The sequence below is a fragment of the Saccostrea cucullata genome, unplaced genomic scaffold (genome assembly GCF_032062105.1).
Source record: "Saccostrea cucullata isolate Sc308-1 unplaced genomic scaffold, CSIRO_AGI_Scuc_v1 ctg25, whole genome shotgun sequence".
NCBI lineage: Eukaryota > Metazoa > Mollusca > Bivalvia > Ostreida > Ostreidae > Saccostrea > Saccostrea cuccullata.
The window spans coordinates 275,523-296,734 of NW_026937967.1; the positions used below are offsets into that span (position 1 = coordinate 275,523).

General features: G+C 31.5%; 2 protein-coding genes across 2 annotated transcripts in view; one reads left to right on the forward strand and one right to left on the reverse strand.

Annotated features, from left to right (window-relative positions):
* The window catches only part of LOC134249145 (methyltransferase N6AMT1-like), a 29,120-nt gene extending 18,027 nt beyond the window's left edge, over positions 1 to 11,093 (reverse strand). Inside the window, exons 1-6 of the mRNA XM_062731499.1 lie at positions 10,954 to 11,093; positions 10,281 to 10,367; positions 9,701 to 9,791; positions 8,899 to 8,982; positions 8,158 to 8,299; positions 7,345 to 7,458 (exon numbers count right to left, since the gene is read on the reverse strand). Of these exons, the coding sequence (XP_062587483.1) occupies positions 7,346 to 7,458; positions 8,158 to 8,299; positions 8,899 to 8,982; positions 9,701 to 9,791; positions 10,281 to 10,367; positions 10,954 to 11,093 (657 nt within the window). The 3' untranslated portion in view covers position 7,345. The remainder of the gene's footprint in view (positions 1 to 7,344; positions 7,459 to 8,157; positions 8,300 to 8,898; positions 8,983 to 9,700; positions 9,792 to 10,280; positions 10,368 to 10,953) is intronic.
* A 37-nt stretch (positions 11,094 to 11,130) lies between these two features.
* LOC134249143 (steroid 17-alpha-hydroxylase/17,20 lyase-like) lies at positions 11,131 to 18,929 on the forward strand. The gene is made up of 11 exons (XM_062731497.1): positions 11,131 to 11,222; positions 12,204 to 12,368; positions 13,507 to 13,584; positions 13,730 to 13,828; positions 14,051 to 14,144; positions 14,373 to 14,528; positions 15,506 to 15,717; positions 16,052 to 16,180; positions 16,853 to 16,957; positions 17,289 to 17,420; positions 18,553 to 18,929. Exons 2-11 carry the CDS (start codon positions 12,227 to 12,229, stop codon positions 18,918 to 18,920), a joined length of 1,515 nt encoding a protein of 504 aa, XP_062587481.1. The 5' UTR covers positions 11,131 to 11,222; positions 12,204 to 12,226; the 3' UTR covers positions 18,921 to 18,929.
* Positions 18,930 to 21,212: the final 2,283 nt, after the last annotated feature.

Below are 21,212 nucleotides of genomic sequence, written 5' to 3' on the forward strand. Positions count from 1 at the left end.
CAATTTCACAAGATTTAAATGAAAATTTTATTTTTTGCACTAAATTTAAAATAATTATCACAACTGGACGCACTTAACACCATTAAGTTCGAGGTTATATACCTTAGTTCTACAACCATTTTGAATACATTTCCATGCATGTTCAAAATTAATAACACCATCAAACGATTATAAAAATTGTATAATGCTGATGCCGATTGCATTTTGATTACAGGTGAATTCTTAAAAGCAAAGTTATTTTTGAAACAATAAAATGGACTCCATAACAGTCACATTTAAAACAACTTTTTGCATTTTCCATGCAAAATTTAAAAAATCATTAAAGTTTGCAATTGTTTCCATCGAAGAATTTGTTTTGTCACATGTACAGTTAATTCTCCTTTTAAAAAAAAAAAAAAAAAAAAAAAAAAAAGCTAGTTTACATCTAAAATTTAACCCCCCCTTATTTTTATTTACTGAAGAATTGATTCATATGTATCTAGAATTAAAAAAAACTATTTACGGATATCTGCGACCCATGATTCCATCCCGTATATTTTTTGTGCTGGCAGGTGTATGGGAATGTGCAAAGAAACAGATATAACAAGGTCCCTGTTTCCCCTTCACTGTTGTAAGGGCTGCGTTAGGGTTCATGGTACTCTCTCGCGATATCATTAATTGCCAAAATGTAAAATGCAAAGGCACCAGCCTGTCATAACAGAAGAATGGATTGATTGGCAACAAGGTGAACCTTACTTTTCTCCATGCCATGAAACATATACGCCATGTGTTTCCGGATAATCAACGCAGAAAGGAAAAGTCAAGCACAAAAATGGCTCATTCATCGGAAATCAATTTGATTGACTTAAGCCTTGATAAAAATCTAGGTTTTAAAAAGGACTGTACGGTTCAAAAAGGGAAAATGACAAGGTCTTAAAAAATCCCAAGCATTAAAACGGTTGACTTTGATTGACATTGCGTGATAAAGGGTATAGATAAAATGCTTAATTGAAAACTTTTTGATTCTTGATATATTTCAACAAGAAAGCTTGTCCTGAAATGCGTGCATACATGAGCTATTATATTTTTAGTTTGCTATAATTCTAGAGATTTTTATTTATAATAGATCACATGCAATCAGACAGCCCTTTTTCTGAAGAAGTTTGTAACTTAGTTTACTTTCCAAACAACATTTACATAGACGGAAAATTTTCTCTATTATATCTTGTGTTAACCACATCCCTTCCTCAATCCGTGTACTCGAATCCATGAACTATGCCAGAAAAATAACATTGATGAGTAATGAAAATTCAAATAATTGATGATGCTTAGTAATTTGAATTGTTTTTTCCTTATCATAATTACGTTTAATTGCGTCTACTAGTATTCAAGACAGGATAAGACAGTCAATGTATTTGGACCACTGATTTATCTGGATAAAAGATATTGGAGGAAAAAGTTAAAAAAAAAGAGATTTATATATACAGTGTATGAAACGCAATATCACAGCAAAAAATGTCATATACCTTAGTGCAAAAAAAGCATACTGACCCCGGTTTTACTGAGGGATTTTTAATTAAGCTACATTAATATGGACAATGGAACTGTTTCACAACAGCATATCGGCATTTGATGTGTAGACAACCACCTAACACCCCCACCCCCTACCAATTTAAATATAAGCTTAAATTTTTAATGCTTCTTAAACTAAAAACTGATTGACAGGGAAATCATAATTTGGGAAAAATTTACAGTTTAAATTTACTTCATATAAAAACGCCATATCTACACGTTACGTGCATGTGAACATATGTTTGCAACAAAGACATTTGATGTTTATATTTTTTTTTTGAAAATGCAGGGTTGTTATAAATTCGTCATTTTCCAGTAAAGTTTCAAATGAAATTTTACATTCAGAAAATGTTTCGAATATTCGACTTTCATTCAAATAATGTTGTCAAATGGACGACGAAGGTAAATAAATATTCTGACATTTTTTTTTTTTTTTAAGCATTTTATTTTTTAAATCACTAGAAGTCAGAAACCGACATTTTAAATAAACATTAGTCATTCCTGCTTAAAGTGCCCAAATGGTATCAAATAATATTTTAATCCACATGTCATATTTATTTTTAATTCCGTGCAAATAAATTGAATTTGCTGAAATAATCTTTGGTTGAATATCGCGATTTAAGGTTTAGAACCTGTCAAATCCAAACATCGTTTTCTTCAGATATAAAAAAAGAAATAGGAAACGATCAACTACTCTTAACAAGCTTCGTATTATTGTATAATTGACATTCGTTGAAGTATCAAATGAAATTGTTTGCTTTTAATTTTCAGAGTTAATTTTCGGCACTATAACCGGAGTCGGACCCATTCGGCCATGAAGGGTAGGGTTTTTGTGTTTCTTAAAAATATCCTGAGCATTCATCTCTTCGTACTTTTTACACCTGTTTCGTTGGGTGCAGTTGCCACGTGTGAGGTATGGCCAATCAGCGGGATTTTGGCATTTCTCATTAGCAGGAATTCTATCTTGTTCTTCAGCCCAATACCACGTTTGCTACATTTACGCTTTATTTATCTTTTGGGGCGGACTAATTTTTTTTCTAGACTTTCGTCTTTGGCACGACAGAAATTAATTACCGTGATATGAGGACATTATTTAAAGAAAACCGCAGACATTATCACGTATTTAATGTTGAAGTGATTTCGAATTTTCTATTTCTCTCAAATTAAATGAATATCAAGAAAAACAAAAAAAAAAATAAATAAATTTTACTGATCTTCAACCCTTACAATTAAACAAACAAAAGAACAATTAAAATCAACATGAACAAAATATTTTTTTTTCATGTTTGCTTAAGAATGGTCTTCAATATCTTATGCCTTTGTAAACTAAACCATAAATGTTAACTCTAACGTAAATTAAAATAACGTAAAATTATATTTCTATACTTTTCATATGTTGTATATGTTAGATAGTATAATAGATAATCCAATGAAAAGTCTCAGTGGTTGAAGAAAAACACGAAAAACTTCAGTAAAGCTTTAATGAAGATTTTCGTGTTTTTCGTCTTTATTTAAAGTATTGCTTTAGATGAAATATCTTTATTTACCCATTTAAAATTGGCAAAGGTGTCAATGCCTTAAACTTCATCAAATGGCTTTTGATAGATGCACAATCTATCATTTTTCATTGTACATCACAACTGAAATTCAAAAGGTCAGTGTTTGTTTTTAAATATGATTTTTTCCAGTGTTGGTTAGAGGGTTAATTTTGAAGGTCAAAGTATCAATGAATATGCTAAATATCAAATTCTCATTAATTGACAATAAAATTTAAAGGTGTCCCCTTCTAGTAATTTAATAACCAAGTCAAAGATTATTGTTGCAAAGACACAAAAAGTATACAATTATTTAAGGAAACCATGTAGTAGCTTCAGGATAAACGCTATGACTTCAATTAAGGTTTTCATCATCAACATCCCTTATTATACCCCCACTTGAAATGCGGGAAGGTATTTAGTGCTCGGGATGTCTGACTGTATGTCCGTTTGTTACACTTTGGGATACCCATCTCTTATCTGCAGCTTCTCCTATACTACTGAATGAAATTTAATGAGACTTTCGCAGAATGTTTGTTACAACCATTGTACAATTTCTATTTTAGTTTTTGGCCAGACACATATTTTCGGTTTCCCAGAGCGAAACCTTGACATCGCTGTTCTTTCTATAATATTGAATGATACCCATTTCTCCTCCACAACTCCTCCTATACCACTGAATAAAATTTAATTGTTGCTATCAAAAAACATGTTAATAAAATAAAAAAATATCAAGAGTTTCATTCTATGTCAATATTTTGCTAGTTCTAAGGTCGACACAATGACCAATCTATCATTTAGCCCAGGGCAGACAACATTTTTCTAACAAATTGTTAGGTCACTATTAACACACTAAATTGTCTGTGGAATTTTGTTTGCCCAATCAAGGAGCACACAGCATGATAGCAAGGGATGCTTACTTCTTCATGATGTCTGATCCTAAGTCTGATATTTTTAGGTTCGTGTTTGCTCTGCTCGATGGACTTTTGAGCCTGATCACCGCCCATTATCTTGCTAATTATCTACCTAAATCACGTCCATACAAAGTTATTAACTAAACTAGTGCTTTATTGTTCTTCTATATCAGTGTTAAATTATCATATCTGAAGTGTATTCTATCAATCAGAAATGTTCCTAAATAATTAATATACTTACATGTAACATACAAATGTAATAGTTCTCCTACTTTTACTGATTAACTGATTGATTGTATGTTGTTTAACGTCCCTCTCGAGAATCTTTCACTCATATAGAGATGCTTTTAATGAATTTAGATAAAAACTGAATGAAAAAATGTACATACAAGAGTGATCATTCCATTTTATCAAATAACACTAAAATAAAATAAAAAGAGAAATTTGATCTAATAATCACATAAATCATCAACACAGATGTTAATATTCAATTAAAAAACCCACCAAAACAGAGATAAAAACATGAAGTCTATGACACTGGGAATGCTGGCAGTGTTCACTGCCTACATCCATCATTGTGATATTTAATCACAACCCTGCTGCTTCTCAAGAACAAGATATATTTAGATAGTCAGTGATTGATGCAGATTTCATTTCTACATCGGGTTTACTGTTTAAACATTGAATTTAAATGGAGCAAACATCTATTTTCTAAATCTGGCTTAAGGCAAACACGAGAGTGTACCTAGTATGTTATAGGTGAGCAAACATAGTTGCATCCCTATCCATTTATTTGTTGTCTTTATAATAAATGTCAAAGATTAATTTGAGTGCAACAAAAAGGTACCTGTAAAAAATCATTTTTCAGAAATAATATAAATTAAAAGTACATAGAGCACTGAGCTCACTTAATGATACCCTGGTCTCCATATAAAGATATATGATTATATGTGTGACAAAATCCATATTTAAAAAAATAAGTGGATTTTGGTTAATTTTTGGTTTATTTGATGCACCCTCCAGCCTCCAATACGTATTTGCTCTGGGAGAACTGAATTAAGCATCAAATATAAAAGTATAAAGGAGGTTCACAATTTTATTATCTTTTAGTAAAGTTAATTCTTAATGCAGCGAGCAATTATACCCAATTTTTCTTATGGTTTTGGAGTTCAAATTTTATTCATGTTGTTCCTCAAGACAATAGTTTAACCCAATCTTAGTTCTGTTTTGCATGGTTAAGTGTTCTTGGCAACCAAATTTTATTCATGGTGTACCCCATGGGTACCCCATTAATATTATAGATTGATTGATTGTATATTGTGTACACGTTCCACTTACTTAGAAATATAATCTAAACAGTTTCTAAGAGAATTTTTCACTCATATGGAGATGCCTAATATCATAGAAAGAATGGTAGTGTGAATGTTTTGCTTTGGGAAATCTGAAATATGTGTCTGATCAAAAAGTAAAATAGGAGATGCACAATGGCAATGTGCAACAAAAACTCCTTGAAAGTTTCATTAAATTTCAATCAGTGGTACATTTATATGGGTTGCAGATAAGACATGGGTACCCTAAACTCTAACAGAAGGATGGACATTCAGACAGACAGAAGGATGATCATCCCATTCACTATACCATCCCACTTTTCAAGCAAGGGTATAATAGATTGGAGGAGTTCAAACTAATCTTTTTTTATGTCTATGTCTAAACTATCAATGTTTGTAAAATTGTTTCCTTTATTGATTCATCTTTAATTTAGTTTTTTTGGCCTCTCTTGTTCTCCATTTTAGTTATATTCTAGTCTTTGTGGTCACTAATGTACATCCACTTGGTCCAAATTGCAACAAAACAGAATTTATAATATTTTTTTGAAAATGCTCATCTTTAAGAAATCTAATGCTCCACAAGGGTAAAAAACACACAAAATATACCCCCCCCCCAAAAAAAATATTCAAAGTAGACAGAACAAGTTAACTATGTAGGTATCATTAAAAAGAAAGCTCAAATTAGTTATTAAACAAGTATGGTAAAGTTAAAAGTTAATGCTACACCTGAAAACAATTGTTATAGAACTTAAAGCAATATGAGCTGCAACTTTGATGTCGGAATTTTTTGTTGCAAAATTGTAAATAACTACATGTGTATTTCAATGACAGAAAAAAAATGACATTAATGAACTTCTGTTGTTCATATTTGCGCTGCCTTTAATTTACTTTTGATCTACACTTATTTGGGTCTCCCAGTAAAGAACTATTTTTTAGCTTCGATTAAATCAAAATTTCTTTATTGTTGTCCTGTACAATAATGATTTCTTATGTAAAATTGCATATATTGGATTGCATATAAAAGTCTTTTGCATTCAATTTATTTCAGTCTATAAATGATCATGAAGATTTCGGTTACATACAAATTAATCATAATAACACATTTTAACAGCAAAATCAAATTTTCAAAAATGCAGCTTATATTGCTTTAATTAATAACTGTTGATCTAAAACAAAATATCAATGAAACTTATGCCAGACAGGGCATGTCAAAATACTATTCAAATCATTTTTATTACTGAATTCTACTTGAAAATTCCAGAAAATTAAGTATGGTTAATAATATACATTGTATATGTAAGGTGGAATCTTTAGTCTCTAAGAGAAACATATTAAGATAATTTCAAAGAAACAGTGAACTTTTATCAATGACATGTGGTTCATATTTTCTATTCCTTGTAAAACAAAATCATTTTTAAATATATTAAGTAAATTATATGCATATTTTAGGTGCACATTGTAAAAAAACTTCTGGTACAGCCTCAAAAGTACCTTTTATGTTGATATATATCATTTTATGTAGGCTTACATGTAAAAGGTATCTACATGCATGTATCTGATTGTGAGCCAATATATTATGCACATTGATACCTAAATTGTCCCAATTAAAAAATACACATAAATGTGCAATAAAGGCACATACATCATGTACATATAATGCTTATTCAATAATTTTTCCTACAATTTGATGTTTCTTAAAGCTTGAAAAAATGGTTCCAAATTTCATAATTAAGGCATGCTTTTTAATGCTTATTTTTAATTTTATCAAATATACATGTAGGCATGTCTAATCTTTACTTTTCTTGCTACTAGATTAATATACATCTATCATGTGATACCTTTATTAATTTCTCTGCTCAAAATAGAAAATAAAACTCCTGCTTTCATTCATAGCAATGTATCTATATGCTTAACAGATTTAAATCTGTATGAGAATAAATCATCTTACAATTTTTCCCTGTACAAATAAATGGAATTTGTTAAAAACACATAATTATAATTTAATTGAAAACATACCTCATTGATGTGACCTCTGAAATCTGAGAATGGAAAGGAGCTCTGGACCCGATCGTCTCGTGAGGACTGTCTCCATTTCAAAACCTTTCTCTTTCATAATCCTCTGTATTTCTTCTAGAAAATGGAAGATGAAGGGTCATTTTCTAAGTATCCCAAGAAACTTTAAAACATAATTGGTGCAAACTCGGAAGAAAGATGCTTGTACATGTAAAAATAGACACCACCATTAAATAAATGTGATATGAGACTCTACCATACATGTATGCCTACTGATACATGCAACTTTAGTTAAGGTGTGTTTTTAAATTTTCATTTACATATTTTTTAAGTCTTCTTAAGTTTTGGCTTTGTCATTCTTGAGAAGAAGATTTTTGAACTATATATTTTTTCCATATAAATTTGATGAATTATGGCCTGAGAAGAAGAAACAAAATGTACCTCCACTTGGTCCAAATTAACACAAATTTTAAATTGTTTTAATGATGATAATTTCCCAAAATTGGACAATTCAAAACCCTAGCTGTTTTTCTGCAGGTTTTAACAAATCCTTTCAATAAACTAACCCCCACTCCTTCCTCATACCCCACACCCACTGCTGTGTCTCATGTCCATTTAAATTTTCAACAAATTGATAAAACTCAGGTGACCTAATTTAATATACTCAGGTGACCTAAAACTGCATTAAGGTTTTATTCTATATCATCTGAAATTTGTAATATATTCATTATGGAGTGAAACAACTGTATCCCTGGTGATGATTTTACACTAAGAATAGCAGTAATTTTTAAAGTCCTTATTCATCCATACATGTACCTGGTTTATTTTCTTTGATTACAACCAAATAAAATAATCCCCATTGTGACAAGAGATCTGGTACTTTAGGTAGGAATCTGTCAATCACTCTTCTGCCATTCTCCCCTCCTGCCCAAGCTGCTTCTATACCTTTGGAACCAACCTACAAATGGAGAAAAGCAAGATCAAAGGAGTTGTCTTTCCCCTCATTTCACATTCCTGATGATTGAAGGTTTTATAAATGTAGAAAACCTATACTAGGGTGAAGCTGTATTAATACAGTACGTTTGGTTGAAAGAAAATAACTGAACAGATGTTTTAACAATAATTAATTTGACCTGTACAGATTGATATGCATTTTCCAATATTTTGTGAATTTTTAATGATTTTTTAAAATGTTTTAAGGCAATTAAATATTTAATTCCACCATACACAGAAACTCTTTTGGTCTCTCATAAAATTTAAACAAAAATTATTAGGTTTTATATAAATGATGATACCTATACATGTAATAGCATATTAATAATTATCTATATATGTAAAAATGTACATGTAATTAAGCATTCCAAATGTTTTTATCTATCAGCAAAGGATAAATTAAAACTTGCAAATTAAAGACTAAATACAATGATCCAGTTACAAAATATAAATTGGCTTTTAAAAGGAAGCAAATATGTTTCAATCACCAAAAATATAGCTGCATTTTATCTATCTTATGCATGCATCTAATGAAAGATTATAATCTCTGTTGTTCTTGCCTACCTCTTCTTCTGGGGTTACAACATATGGTGGGTTGAATACAAGAATGTCCACTTTTCCTTTCAATCTTAAGTCAAGACCATTCACCTAGCACCAAATCAAAATACTTTCCATGCAATGACACTGTATATGTATGTACTGCAGATCACTAAATTCTTGAGACACTTTTAATAATTTTGCAAGATATTCATCAACTCTTTATAAGCGAAACAAAATTTTCATGGTTTGTGATTATCACCTCATATAATGTTCAATATATACATTTGTGGTATCTCGATCTCTATTATGTAAACATGCAGAGAGCTCTGTATCAAGTTTTTCACAGGTCATAGGTCATTATGTGACCTAATCACACAACACAATAATATTAACACACAAAATGACTTGCTCTACTTAGAACTTAAATCATCTGAGAAGGCCTTTGGCTGCTTCAAAGGTTTTGTATTGTGTGACCAGCCCACTTCAATTCCTATATTGAAGTTTTTAACTTCATATTTATTTTTTAAGGAATACTAACATGCATGCATGTGAGACTGAAATTTTTGCAGGCACACTGTGTCACACACATGTAATTACGCAAAAATAATAAAAGTTCTCCTATATAAAAAGTTTTTTACAGTATATTTATGTCATCTGTTTAATATTTGGAAAATGAATCAGTTATTTTTTTCAATTTTTATATCTTTAAATTGCAAATGTTTTAAAAATATATATTATTTACAGAAAATTTCTACATTTTATGTAAGGTAATAAAACATACAGAAAGATCATTTTTTATCATAAATATGCCATTTTAAAACAATACCAGATCTGTGATCACAGGTTGTATATTCATGCCATTTTCTTTCCCTGTTTTGCTTGCTATTTCTGCAGCTTTAAAGTTAATGTCTGTACATCTGCAATTAATAAAAGATACATATTTATTTCAAAGTAAATGGTTAGAGATCAGTTGTAACAGGCTAAGAGCTTAGGTTTATGAACAAAATCTCTGTGGACCTTCAAACAAATAAATTTTGATTTTTTTTTAAATTTTAGAACGACATTTTTATCAAATGAAGCACTCAATTTACCCGGTAGCTGGTTCTTAGGGAAAACACTGCTATGTCGTGATCCAATACCTCATTAATTCCAAAAAAGAAATAGACATGCAGTTACATGTACTTCAGAAACGAAGTACATATGTAACTACAGTTTGTAATATAAATGCCATTTTTATATGTAATGTATTATTTTCAATTTGTATTATTATATATGATATCCATGATACATAGTCACTGTTAAAGACCCAAATTGATGCAAGAGATTGTCAAGTCAGTTTAAAAAATTTCAACAATTTGAAAGCAAAGAAAAACATTTCGAATTAATTTAATGACATTTATACTTACAGATATGAAGACGAAGACTTCAACAGTGTGGCAAGGAAAGTGATGCATATTCCTGAACCACATCCCACCTCCAAACAAATACTGGGCCTACATTGATATTAAATACAGATATTATCTAAATTTATTTTATTTTAAAAAAAAAATATCAAAATTTACATCTGGTCTGATCTGACCAATACCGACATAAGATTACATGTATATCTTAAGTGCACTGCTCAATGTGTTGATATGGAAGGGAATTACCACCAAAAGTCTAAGATACACAACTGTATGCCCAAAGCTCCTACTTTTTTTTTTTGTCTTTTCATACTACTGATCGAAGACATCAAAAACCTGACTCCCTTGTACACTTCTACAAGTGCAATGTCATAAATAAAAATCGAAATTCATGTTAATGTACAACAAAAAGGACTGCTCCTTCATTAAGCTATAATAAAGTAACAGTATGGATAGGAATAATGTAAAGTAAATTAAGTTATTAACTTATTAAACTCGTGATGCATGGGACAGCACTACAGTTAATGTACTATAGATCAAAATGTAAGACACAATATATAAACCTATCAATATATAGTAAATGTTAAATTTTCCTAAATAAGATAAAATACATATTTGATAAATATTTATTACACCTCAGACACATGTGGATATGATGAAGCATATCACGTGTTACCGTATATGTTGAATATGCTCGTGATCTTTCTCCAGTGCATCAAGTAGAAGAAAAGAATCCTCTGCTGGTTCGTAGATAAAATTGAAATCTTTAGGTGTCAGATGAGACAATTTTGGAGTGGGAAAATTGGCGTCTGACATCTATCTTCAATCTTGTTACCTAGGTATTTTCTACTTTCAATTTCAGGTTTGATAAAATTTTGAATAGCGAACCCGATTTATTTTTTTTTCATAACATGGTGGACATGGGCAACGATTTATGAGCTACAGGTACGTTTATTTAGGGACTTCCTTCCCTTCTACAAACGTTTCACTTTTTACTGCAAAATAAAAAGGTACACCATGATTTTACAATAGAATATGAGATGTAATATAACACGATAACCTTAACTTTTGTGTGTCAAAGGGATTAAAAGATTAAGATTACAACACACTAAGTCAGTTTAAAAGTGATAATGAAAAACTGATAAAAATAGCAAAAAGATAAGAGCAAAACGTACTTTAAGGCAAAATATAGAACTTCAAAAATGTTATGAGATACCTGTATGTGGAATCCACTATCTTTTATTGCTAAAAAGGCCTACATATACATGTATATATACATGTATACTTAAAATAAGGCCATTACAATGTATACAGGTGTCTCATTATATCGCGGTATTTAAATCTTTTGTAAAAAAACCTAATTTGATTTTTTAAAAAACACACAATGATAAAACATAAAACACAACTAAAGCATAACTTTTTACATCCTTCAAATGATTTGATCTAACTAAACATGCTTTAATTGTAGAAATTTCTATTTTTAAAACAAAGGATTAAATGCTTACAATATACCTAATGTAACTTAATGTACAGAATTATTTGGAGAAAACAAAATTCAAAAGTTTGAAATTTATCATGGACTTAATTCTTGTGTGTTTTATTTTACCATGTAATTTTACATAAGAAAATAAATAATTATACAAACTAAAGACTTTCAAAACATGAACTTTATATGGATTTTGCGAGATTATAAACTCAGTGGGCTAAAAATAATAAAAACGGAGATCGTTTTCAATAAAATTACGTTTTATTTGAATAATTTTTTTTCTGACGCATTTTCCATACTTTTTAATCATCACAAAAATTTACATTCAGATGACAGACTGATATTTTTTCAACAAAAAGCTATATACATGTAACTATATATATTTTGTCATTTCACTAAATTTTTAGTTCACGTATTGAGTATATATTGAAATGTTGCAGGTTTTAGACAAACATACTTAAAAATGGTGGTGTTGTCCATGTTAAATGTACAGACAGTGCTGGTGGCTGTTGTGGTGGGGCTGCTGATATACTACATTAGAAGAAGAGCCCTCTACCGCTTACCCCCGGGGCCATGGTGTATCCCACTCATCGGCCATTTCGAAGGTACATGTATTTATCAGCTTATCAACAAAAAAGAATTACAAGTCTGACCACTTTGCAATCATTGTCTATTGCACTTCACAGGCCTGTAGTAAGAAACTTCATTTTTTTTAAAGGGGTGAATGGGTGCAGGGTAGGGTAACCAAAGACTGAGGAGGAAGGGGATGTAATAAAATAAATTAAGGTATTCAATCCCTAATGGGAAAAAATTCAATGAAATTGAAAACATAACAGATATGTAGGCATTGAATACTCGCTTGTCCTAATTCATGACCTTGAATTTTGGTAAGAGTTATCTCCATTTTTTTTAATTAATAGAAAAAATCAATTTAAAAAATTTTAGCTGGTAAAAAAAAAATTGTTTTCAATTGTCATTCTATTTTTAATGATTCAATGCATCTTTTCACCGCAGGATTTGTTGATATTCAAATTATTTGAATTTTTATTTTGAAAAAACGCTTTTCCCCATAGACTTCAATGCAATCTTTGCTAATTAACTACTGCTTAATTAATGAAATTTTTGAAATTTTCTCGCGGGCAATCCTTTTCGACTATAAATTGCTTTAATGTAATATCAGAGTATTATGTACTTGACTGATATTTAAGGGTAGGGAATTAGGTCCCATTAGGGATGGAAATCCTTAAGACGGACCCTATACTTTTGATGTATTTGTCATCTGCTAATCAACAAAGTAGGGTTATTAAAACCCACCCCACCCCACCCCCACCCCGGATAAAATTGTGCGATGTTATCATGGTCATGATGATGGTAGTGATTGATGAAATATTTGTGAGAGCACTGAGAGGTTTTCAATTTATAAGTTTCCTGAAAGAATTAATATAATGCTACATAGCCATCATGAAATACGTAACAATTTGTTTTGGTATTACCTGGTATATGAACCTTTTCATAATTCAGATATCAGTATATTGTTAATGAATATTTCTGATCGTATCGGACTGGATATTGAGGAGTTCGCTTTACAAGCCAAAAAAAAGGGGGGGCATAATGTTCAGTGACAAAGACAATGTACATGTATTGTCAGTTTTCAAATTTTATTAATAATACATTAACTATACAATACTAGTAGAGGTAAAATATGCTGATGCAAATAACAAAATTTAATGGTCTCTTTTTCAGTTTATACTAAAGAACTAGTACACAGAAAAATCCTCAAACTTTCCAAGGAATATGGACCTGTATTTCGTCTTTCATTTGGTATGATGAATTATACCAGTAAAGTTTTTGACAATTTTCCTTTCATTTCATTACTTTAAAGTTTTTAAAATAAGAATAAAGTGGATGCGTAATACTTTATAAGCAGAATGTATAATAGTATTTTTTTATGTATTTTTCTTAACAGGACCAACTCCTTTTGTATTTTTAAACAATTATGAAGTTGTTATTGAGGCCTTGGTTAAAAGGAAAGCAGACTTTGCAGGAAGACCATATTCCACAGCATGTGAGTATTTTTTTTTTTGGGGGGGGGGGGAGGGGTGGGGTGGGGTTACATTCAACGTTCCTAGGCCCTATAACATTGGGTTTTTTCCCCTAGAAAAAAGGTGAAAATATCATACTGTTTAATTAAAGATAATGGAAAAAAATAGATTATGTTTTGAAATGTAGACATATTATATATATATATGTTCTGGATGAAAACTGAAAACAGTATGCTTTGTTATAGTTTCTTTGATATCCGAGGGATTCAAAGACATAGCGTTGGCCACGTACTCACCTATGTGGAAGTTCCATCGGAAACTAGCCATGAAAGCTCTAAGGTATACGTAAATTCTGTGTTCAAATAATTAAAGTGTGAAAAAATATATTAAGTTTAACGTACACTTTATTATTGAACTTAACCAACCAAAGTTGGAGTTGTAATACTCTGTACTTATGTTCATTTTCCAAAAATATACAAAATTAATAACAGTAACTGTATATATACGCTTACCTCGAACTACAAATAAATGGGATCAGTCTTCTGCAATATGTTTGTTATTTTACAGGAATTACTTACAAGGCGACCTGTTGGAGAAACTTACAGAAGACAATATGATAAAAGTGATGAACATGATGGCGGCTGAGAAGGGGCCCTTTGAACCCAAACCTCACTTAGATAATATAGTCTTTTATCAGTTATATACGCTTTGCTTTGGAGAAAAGTGAGCCATTTTCATAATCATTCTAGCCTTAATATACATGTAATTATAATGCATTTTTTAGTATTCAGAGAAATGTATTTACGCCTTATTTATTTGATATGCATTTATTATATTTTTTGTACTGGCACAGATGCGTCAATCAGATTTTGAGTGAACTTTGTATGAGGTGATAATCAATTTTTTAAGAAACAATTAAGTTTTTTGGGTTTTTTTTATTTTGGGGGGGGGGGTAATTTTATCTTCTGAATTTTATACTTTTTGTAGTTCAGTTTCTCTTCTTGTATAACACATCTAGCGCTAAAACAATTAATTCTTCTGAAACTTTCATTCATTTCCACTTCTGAATTAGCAAATCTAGAATCCCCTGATGACCATAGTTCAATAAATTTTTCACTTTTTCCAATTAGCTAAGATTCTCGCCGAGTCCCAACCCCAAAACGCCCTCGTCCTTCTCGTTCTTTCAATAGCCCATTCTTAGAGACATGTCCATGTATTCTAACGGAAAAAAGAAAATGTGCATTAGTTAAATTTAAAAATATAAGAATAAAATACATGTAGCGCTGATGATATATTTTTGACACAAAAAATATGTCCGGAGCACAGGCACTTGTTTCGGGAATAAATTTTAACCCATAGTATAATAATAACATTATTATTATACTATGGGTCAAAAATTTATTACAGAAACAAGTGCCTGTGGTCCGAAGATACCATGCGATAAAATTACTAGTACATATAAAAAAAAAACAACATGTCCTTGCCCAGCATATGAACAGTCCATGCAATAGTGTCGAGTTCAAGTCTATATACTGTCATTAATATTACTTCCTGTTTCAATTATTAGCTGCTTATAAATATGAACAATTATGAATACATGCTTTGAGTTCTGATAGATTAATGAATTATTTGCACCGATTCTTTTTTCCGTTAATATACTAGAATAAAGTAGTAAATTGGATTTTTGTTTCGATTCAAAGAAAGAACATCGGCGACGAAGAGGTGGAATCTATAATCAGAAAGAAAGACGCGGTTAACAAAGCCATTGGAAATGGTATTCGGGAGGATCTTCTGCCCTTCTTGAAGGACGTGTGTCCGTCCGAGCGCTACCTCACTATTAAAAAAGCGGCGGACGTTGTATTCGGATCCTTTTACAAGAAGTTAGACGAACACAGAAATACTTTTGATCCCGGTTTGTCAAACAAATAATATTGATGATACAAACAGATACCAATATATTTTTCATGTAGTAATGTAAAATGGTTTAATATTCACATTTTTTTTTTCATTTGTATAATGAATAACCTTATATGTAAAACGTAACAAGAAGTTAAAAAATATTATATATATACATATTGCATGTGTCCTTGTACGTGGCAGAAAATTGGTGGTCATGAAGTTGACAATGACTTTGCAAATAAACAAATCATTTTTTTGTAACATTTTATAATAGTGATATACACTGTACCACTGTTTTATCGAAATTTACGCCCCCACCCGATTATATTGAATTGTGTCTCTTTTAGACAATATTCGTGATCTGGTCGATCATCTGCTGATGACGAAAACCGAGGCAGAACAATCAGGTGACGAGGAATCCATGGAAAAACTGACCGACACCTACCTAGTACAAACCGTGTCAGACATATTTTTTGGTATGTCGGTAACCACTGTGCATTTCATTTAAGCATTGAATTCATATTTTTGGATGTCTTCGGTCCTATAACACACCTGGCCGTGCCGACAAATTGAATACCACACGTTAGCGCGGTATGATAAAATTTGTCGGCACGGCCAGGTGTGTTATAAGACCAAAAACAGCCAAAAATATGAATTCAATGCTTATATTTACATTCTCTAATTTTCCTTCTTCATAATTGCTTATTTCGTTAATCTTTAATGTGAATTTAGCGCCCTTCAAAACTGCCGTGGTTAATAGATGTAAGAGCCGTTTGTGACGTCAAATGACGTTAAATGACGTTGCAAAGTTAAATTACGCAAACAAACATTGCGAGGAAAAAAATGACAAATTTATTCTTAACGCACATTACGTTATATTTTACGTCAATTTTTCAGGGTTATAGTTTTTCATTAAATTGAAAAAAAAACATTTTACATTTTGGTTTTCCTAGAGTATTGAAAATGCATGTAGTTCCTACTGTGTATTCTAACGCGCGGTGACAAGGTTTCGCGTGTGTTATAGAAATTTGAATGTCCTGGATTTCTAACGGATTACATAAGGAAAATTACACTGAATGTAAATATATATATTTGTGTCTGCTTCTCTTCAATCTGCTTAATTTATTGACGTCTGTGATTTTCAATAGCTGGAGTGGACACCACAAGACTGACGTTAGAATGGTTCCTCTGCTTTATTTCTGGATTACCAGATATCCAGGCCAAATGTCAAGAGGAAATCGATCAAAAAATTGGTAAATGTTGTTCAAATTTAAGTTCTATTTAGAAACAGTTTATAATGTTTTCTAAAATAAATCATGACCATAAAATACGCTATAATTTGATCATTGAAATTTGATTTTATTTGATCAAACATTAATTATCCAAATTTTTGTTTTCTACGGGAAAGCGTAATAAGAATTTTACATTTAAACGACTAAATATTTCTTTAATTTTATCTGATAAGCTGTAGGTCTAGGACATACATGTATAGAATCCAAAGTTACAGGAAGTCGTTAAAATCCTCGACCTAAGTATTATGATGTATTTTGATTTTCTTTCCTTTTTTTTTTTTTTGAAATATAGGAACACGTTGTCCTACAATAGCAGACAAACAGGTTTTATCCTATACAGAAGCGTGCCTATACGAAACTTTACGACTCGGTACTATTGCTGGACTTGGTTTACCCCATACTACCATCTGTGATACCCAAGTCGGTATGAATTATACGTATCATGCTATTTTGAAAATTTTAAGACCAGATGACTGGTTCAAAACTCCAGCTTTGATTTTTAACCTCATCTGATGCACAAAAAAACATGTCTGTGATTTTTTGAAATTTTGATTTCTTTCTCTTGTCCGTTTTATAATCTATATGGTCAGAGACAACAGAAGAGCTTATGCGATATATAATGCGTCCGTCGTCCGTCCGTCCATCCGTCAAGTGTCATGAAGTCAATGTCTGTATGTCTGTAAACAATTTTTCAAAATGCTACTCCTCCTACAGTTTTGGTCTGATTTCAATATTACTTGGCACACAAGTAGACTACACTAAGATACATAAGTCTGTTTATCGGTTTTTGATTTCGATGAACGGTGTTGCCGTGGTTACTAAAAATAGAAATTTCTGTGAAATTCTTTCAAAATGCTACTCCTCCTACAGTTTTGGTCTGATTTCAATATAACTTGGCACACAAGTAGACTACACTAAGATACATAATTCTGTTTATCGGTTTTTGATTTCGATGAACGGTGTTGCCGTGGTTACTAAAAATAGAAATTTCTGTGAAATTCTTTCAAAATGCTACTCCTTCTACAGTTTTAGCTGATTTCAATATAACTTGGCACAAAGTAGACTACACTAAGATACATAATTCTGTGTATCGGTTTTTGATTTCGATGAACGATGTTGCCGTGGTTACTAAAAATAGAAATTTCTGTGAAATTCTTTCAAAATGCTACTCCTCCTACAGTTTTGGTCTGATTTCAATATAACTTGGCACACAAGTAGACAACACTAAGATACACAATTCTATATATCGGTTTTTGATTTCGATGAACGATGTTGCCGTGTTTACTAAAAATAGAAATTTCTGTGAAATTCTTTCAAACTGCTACTCCAAATACAATTTTAGTCTGATTATAATATAAATGTGGCATGTAAGTAGACTGCACTAAGAACATAAAGAGACTTAATCAAGGATCATTATTCTATTTATTGCTGTTGAAAAGTTTCAATTTCCAACTGCTTAAGTACTTTTCTCTTCCTTTGTTATAAGTACAAACCAGTAGAGCTTCAGTCTCGACAGAGACTTCTGGTTATACAATGTAACTGTTTTATTGGTAAAGGTGGCTACGACATACCAAAGGATACAGTTGTTATAATCAACCATTATGCATTACATCGAGATCCCAAATACTGGGAAAATCCTGAGAAATTTGATCCTAATCGATACTTAAATGAAGAGGGAAAGGTCGATCCTACCAAACTGGAAAGTTGGCTGCCATTTTCCGCCGGCAGGCGAATGTGTCTAGGAGAATCTATAGCTAAACCGGAAATCCTGATGATGTGCGTGCATCTTTTACAACGTTTCAACATTTCACTTCCGCCTGGTGTTGAACCAAATTTTGTAGGTGAGCATCTTGCAGTGTTTGGAGCAGAAAAGCCAACGGACTTGAGAATAGTAGTAAAAGAACGAAACAATGTTGGAATTTAATTACGGGGTACATGTATGAAGTTTTTGTCTCTTTATTACGCCAAACAGTTTATCATCGGACCCGGTTTGGCCTGAGTCCCTGTGACATCCATGGAAAGAATATATGTAGTATGAAAGTACTTCAAAATATTTAAAACATGTATTCAATGCATGTAGTGACACAACAATTGAACAAGATACCAACAGAAAACTTCATGTATAAGATACTGTGTATTGAGACACAAATGAACAAAATACCAACATAAAATTTGTGTTCTTCGAATTAAACTTTTGTACGGTATTGTTAATAGATCTTTCATTGAATCCATTTCATAAATGATCTGTCCTCTCTCTTAATATTGGGACATGTACAGATATCTGATACAGTGTCATCCATTGAAAAATTGTGTATTTTTAGCTCTCAAAAACGGCTCTGTTTCTCAATTTATTACTCCGTACATATGAAAAAAATTAACTATTGATTGCGAACTATTCGATGGTTCCAAATCTAGACTCAGAGGGGCTATTAAAACAACGGTTTATAGGAAAAGTTTTATTATGGAAGTACAGTTGTAGTGAAAAATGTGTTAGGAAGCCGAGATTTGTGTTATTTAGATGGCAACTTTTAAAAATATACGGAGAAATAAATAGAAAAAAATCGTACTTTTTAATGCGAAACAAATATATCCAGTTTTGATTTTGAATTGGTGGCACTGCAGCTCTCTGGTAGTCCATCCTAATTTTTTTTAGACCAGCAACACTAGCTACAAATAATCTGCAGCTAATTGCATACAATTGTAGAAGTCTTTTCTGATGAAAAAAATATTCGTGTAAAGTATTATTACAGTGTACAAGTATAATATAATTATATATATATTTTATAAAGTTTTGATCCTTACCATTTTTGTTGACCAAAAGAGAACAGTGGTTTTAAAAATGAAATCTTAATTACGACTTAAACTAATGATCGTTGTTCTATATTTATTTCAATTGTTATGATATATATGGACTAAATTCGGCAATGTCCAATATCTATCCCCAAATCTAGCATTATTCTCTACACTAATAGGAAACCCGCAAACTTAAAACCATTGCCTAATTTTATCAGCTGTATATATATCGCCAAGAAGTTTTAAACAATGAAATGCTTAACTGGGTTATGTCATTTTTTTTCTTCAATAGCCCCGAGGTCGCCCGCCTGGCGCAGTGGTTAGAGCGTCTGCTCTAGAGTCGCGAAGTAATGAGTCAATCCTTACGTCACGGGTTCGAATCCCACTGTGGGACGTGAAGGCCGGTCCTTCAGATGAAACCGTATAAACCGAGGTCCCTTGTCGCAGTAGGTGCTGGCATGAAAAAGATCCCTCTCTGCTCAATGGCCCTGAGTGCCGAGTAAAGGATAAAATTTGCAGCTCTCCATCGGTTAGTGGTGGCTTCTCCATATGAGTGAAAAATTCTCGAGAGGGACGTTAAACAAGTGATATACAATCAATCAATCAATAGCCCCGACGTTAGTTCCTGTTCTAAAAAAAACAAAAACAGACAATTTATTTGTTTAAATTTATACAAATCTATATAAAAACCATTTAAAGTAAAATTAAATATGTGAAATGTTATATCAAATAGATGTATGTGTCATTGAAGGCATATTTAATGGAAGAGTCGTTGCTCAAGAAATCTAGGATAGGCAAGTGACTTCTTTACTCGCTGGATGTAAATATGATGAAATCTAAAATTTCAGTGATTTTGAGAGGAAATGCTAGACAATTACTAGTGTTTACGTCGACATTTTGAAAACAAATCTCCCCAGCTCATTTTGCTGATGAAATATGTCGATAAAACGAAAAGTATTAAGTTCAAAAGTTCATTAAACAATACATATTTTGGAGCAGAGCAAACACGTAACTCTTAAACATCACGATGGACTAAAAATTAGTATAAAAACGTCAATCAGTTTTTGACTTGATGATTGATTGTTTTTGGTGATAAGGTCATTGTATCGACCATGGAACGTACGAAATGATGACTTTGAACGGGACTGCTGATGTACTTGTTTCATATACTTGGTTATCAATTACTTTGTTTAAGAAATGTTTCATACGAAGAAAATGCTCTTGCGTATCGAATCAACTGTGAGACATAAACCCGTATGCTAAAGGTAAACTGTTGCATAAGTACATGTAAGGGAAATTGACGATTGAAAAGTTAAAGTTAAAATAAAGTTTTGTTGTTAGAAGATCATTGACGTCTTTTTGTACTAAAATTTTGAGATTCGAAATAGATGTGTCAGACTCTGTGGTATCTTTTCAACCTCGT

Coding starts and splice junctions, on each gene's coding strand:
- LOC134249143 (XM_062731497.1), top strand. CDS start 12,227: ATGGTGGTGTTGTCCATGTTAAATGTACAGACAGTGCTGGTGGCTGTT. Junction 14,145..14,372: donor CTAGCCATGAAAGCTCTAAG/GTATACGTAAAT, acceptor GTTATTTTACAG/GAATTACTTACAAGGCGACC. Junction 15,718..16,051: donor CAGAAATACTTTTGATCCCG/GTTTGTCAAACA, acceptor TGTCTCTTTTAG/ACAATATTCGTGATCTGGTC.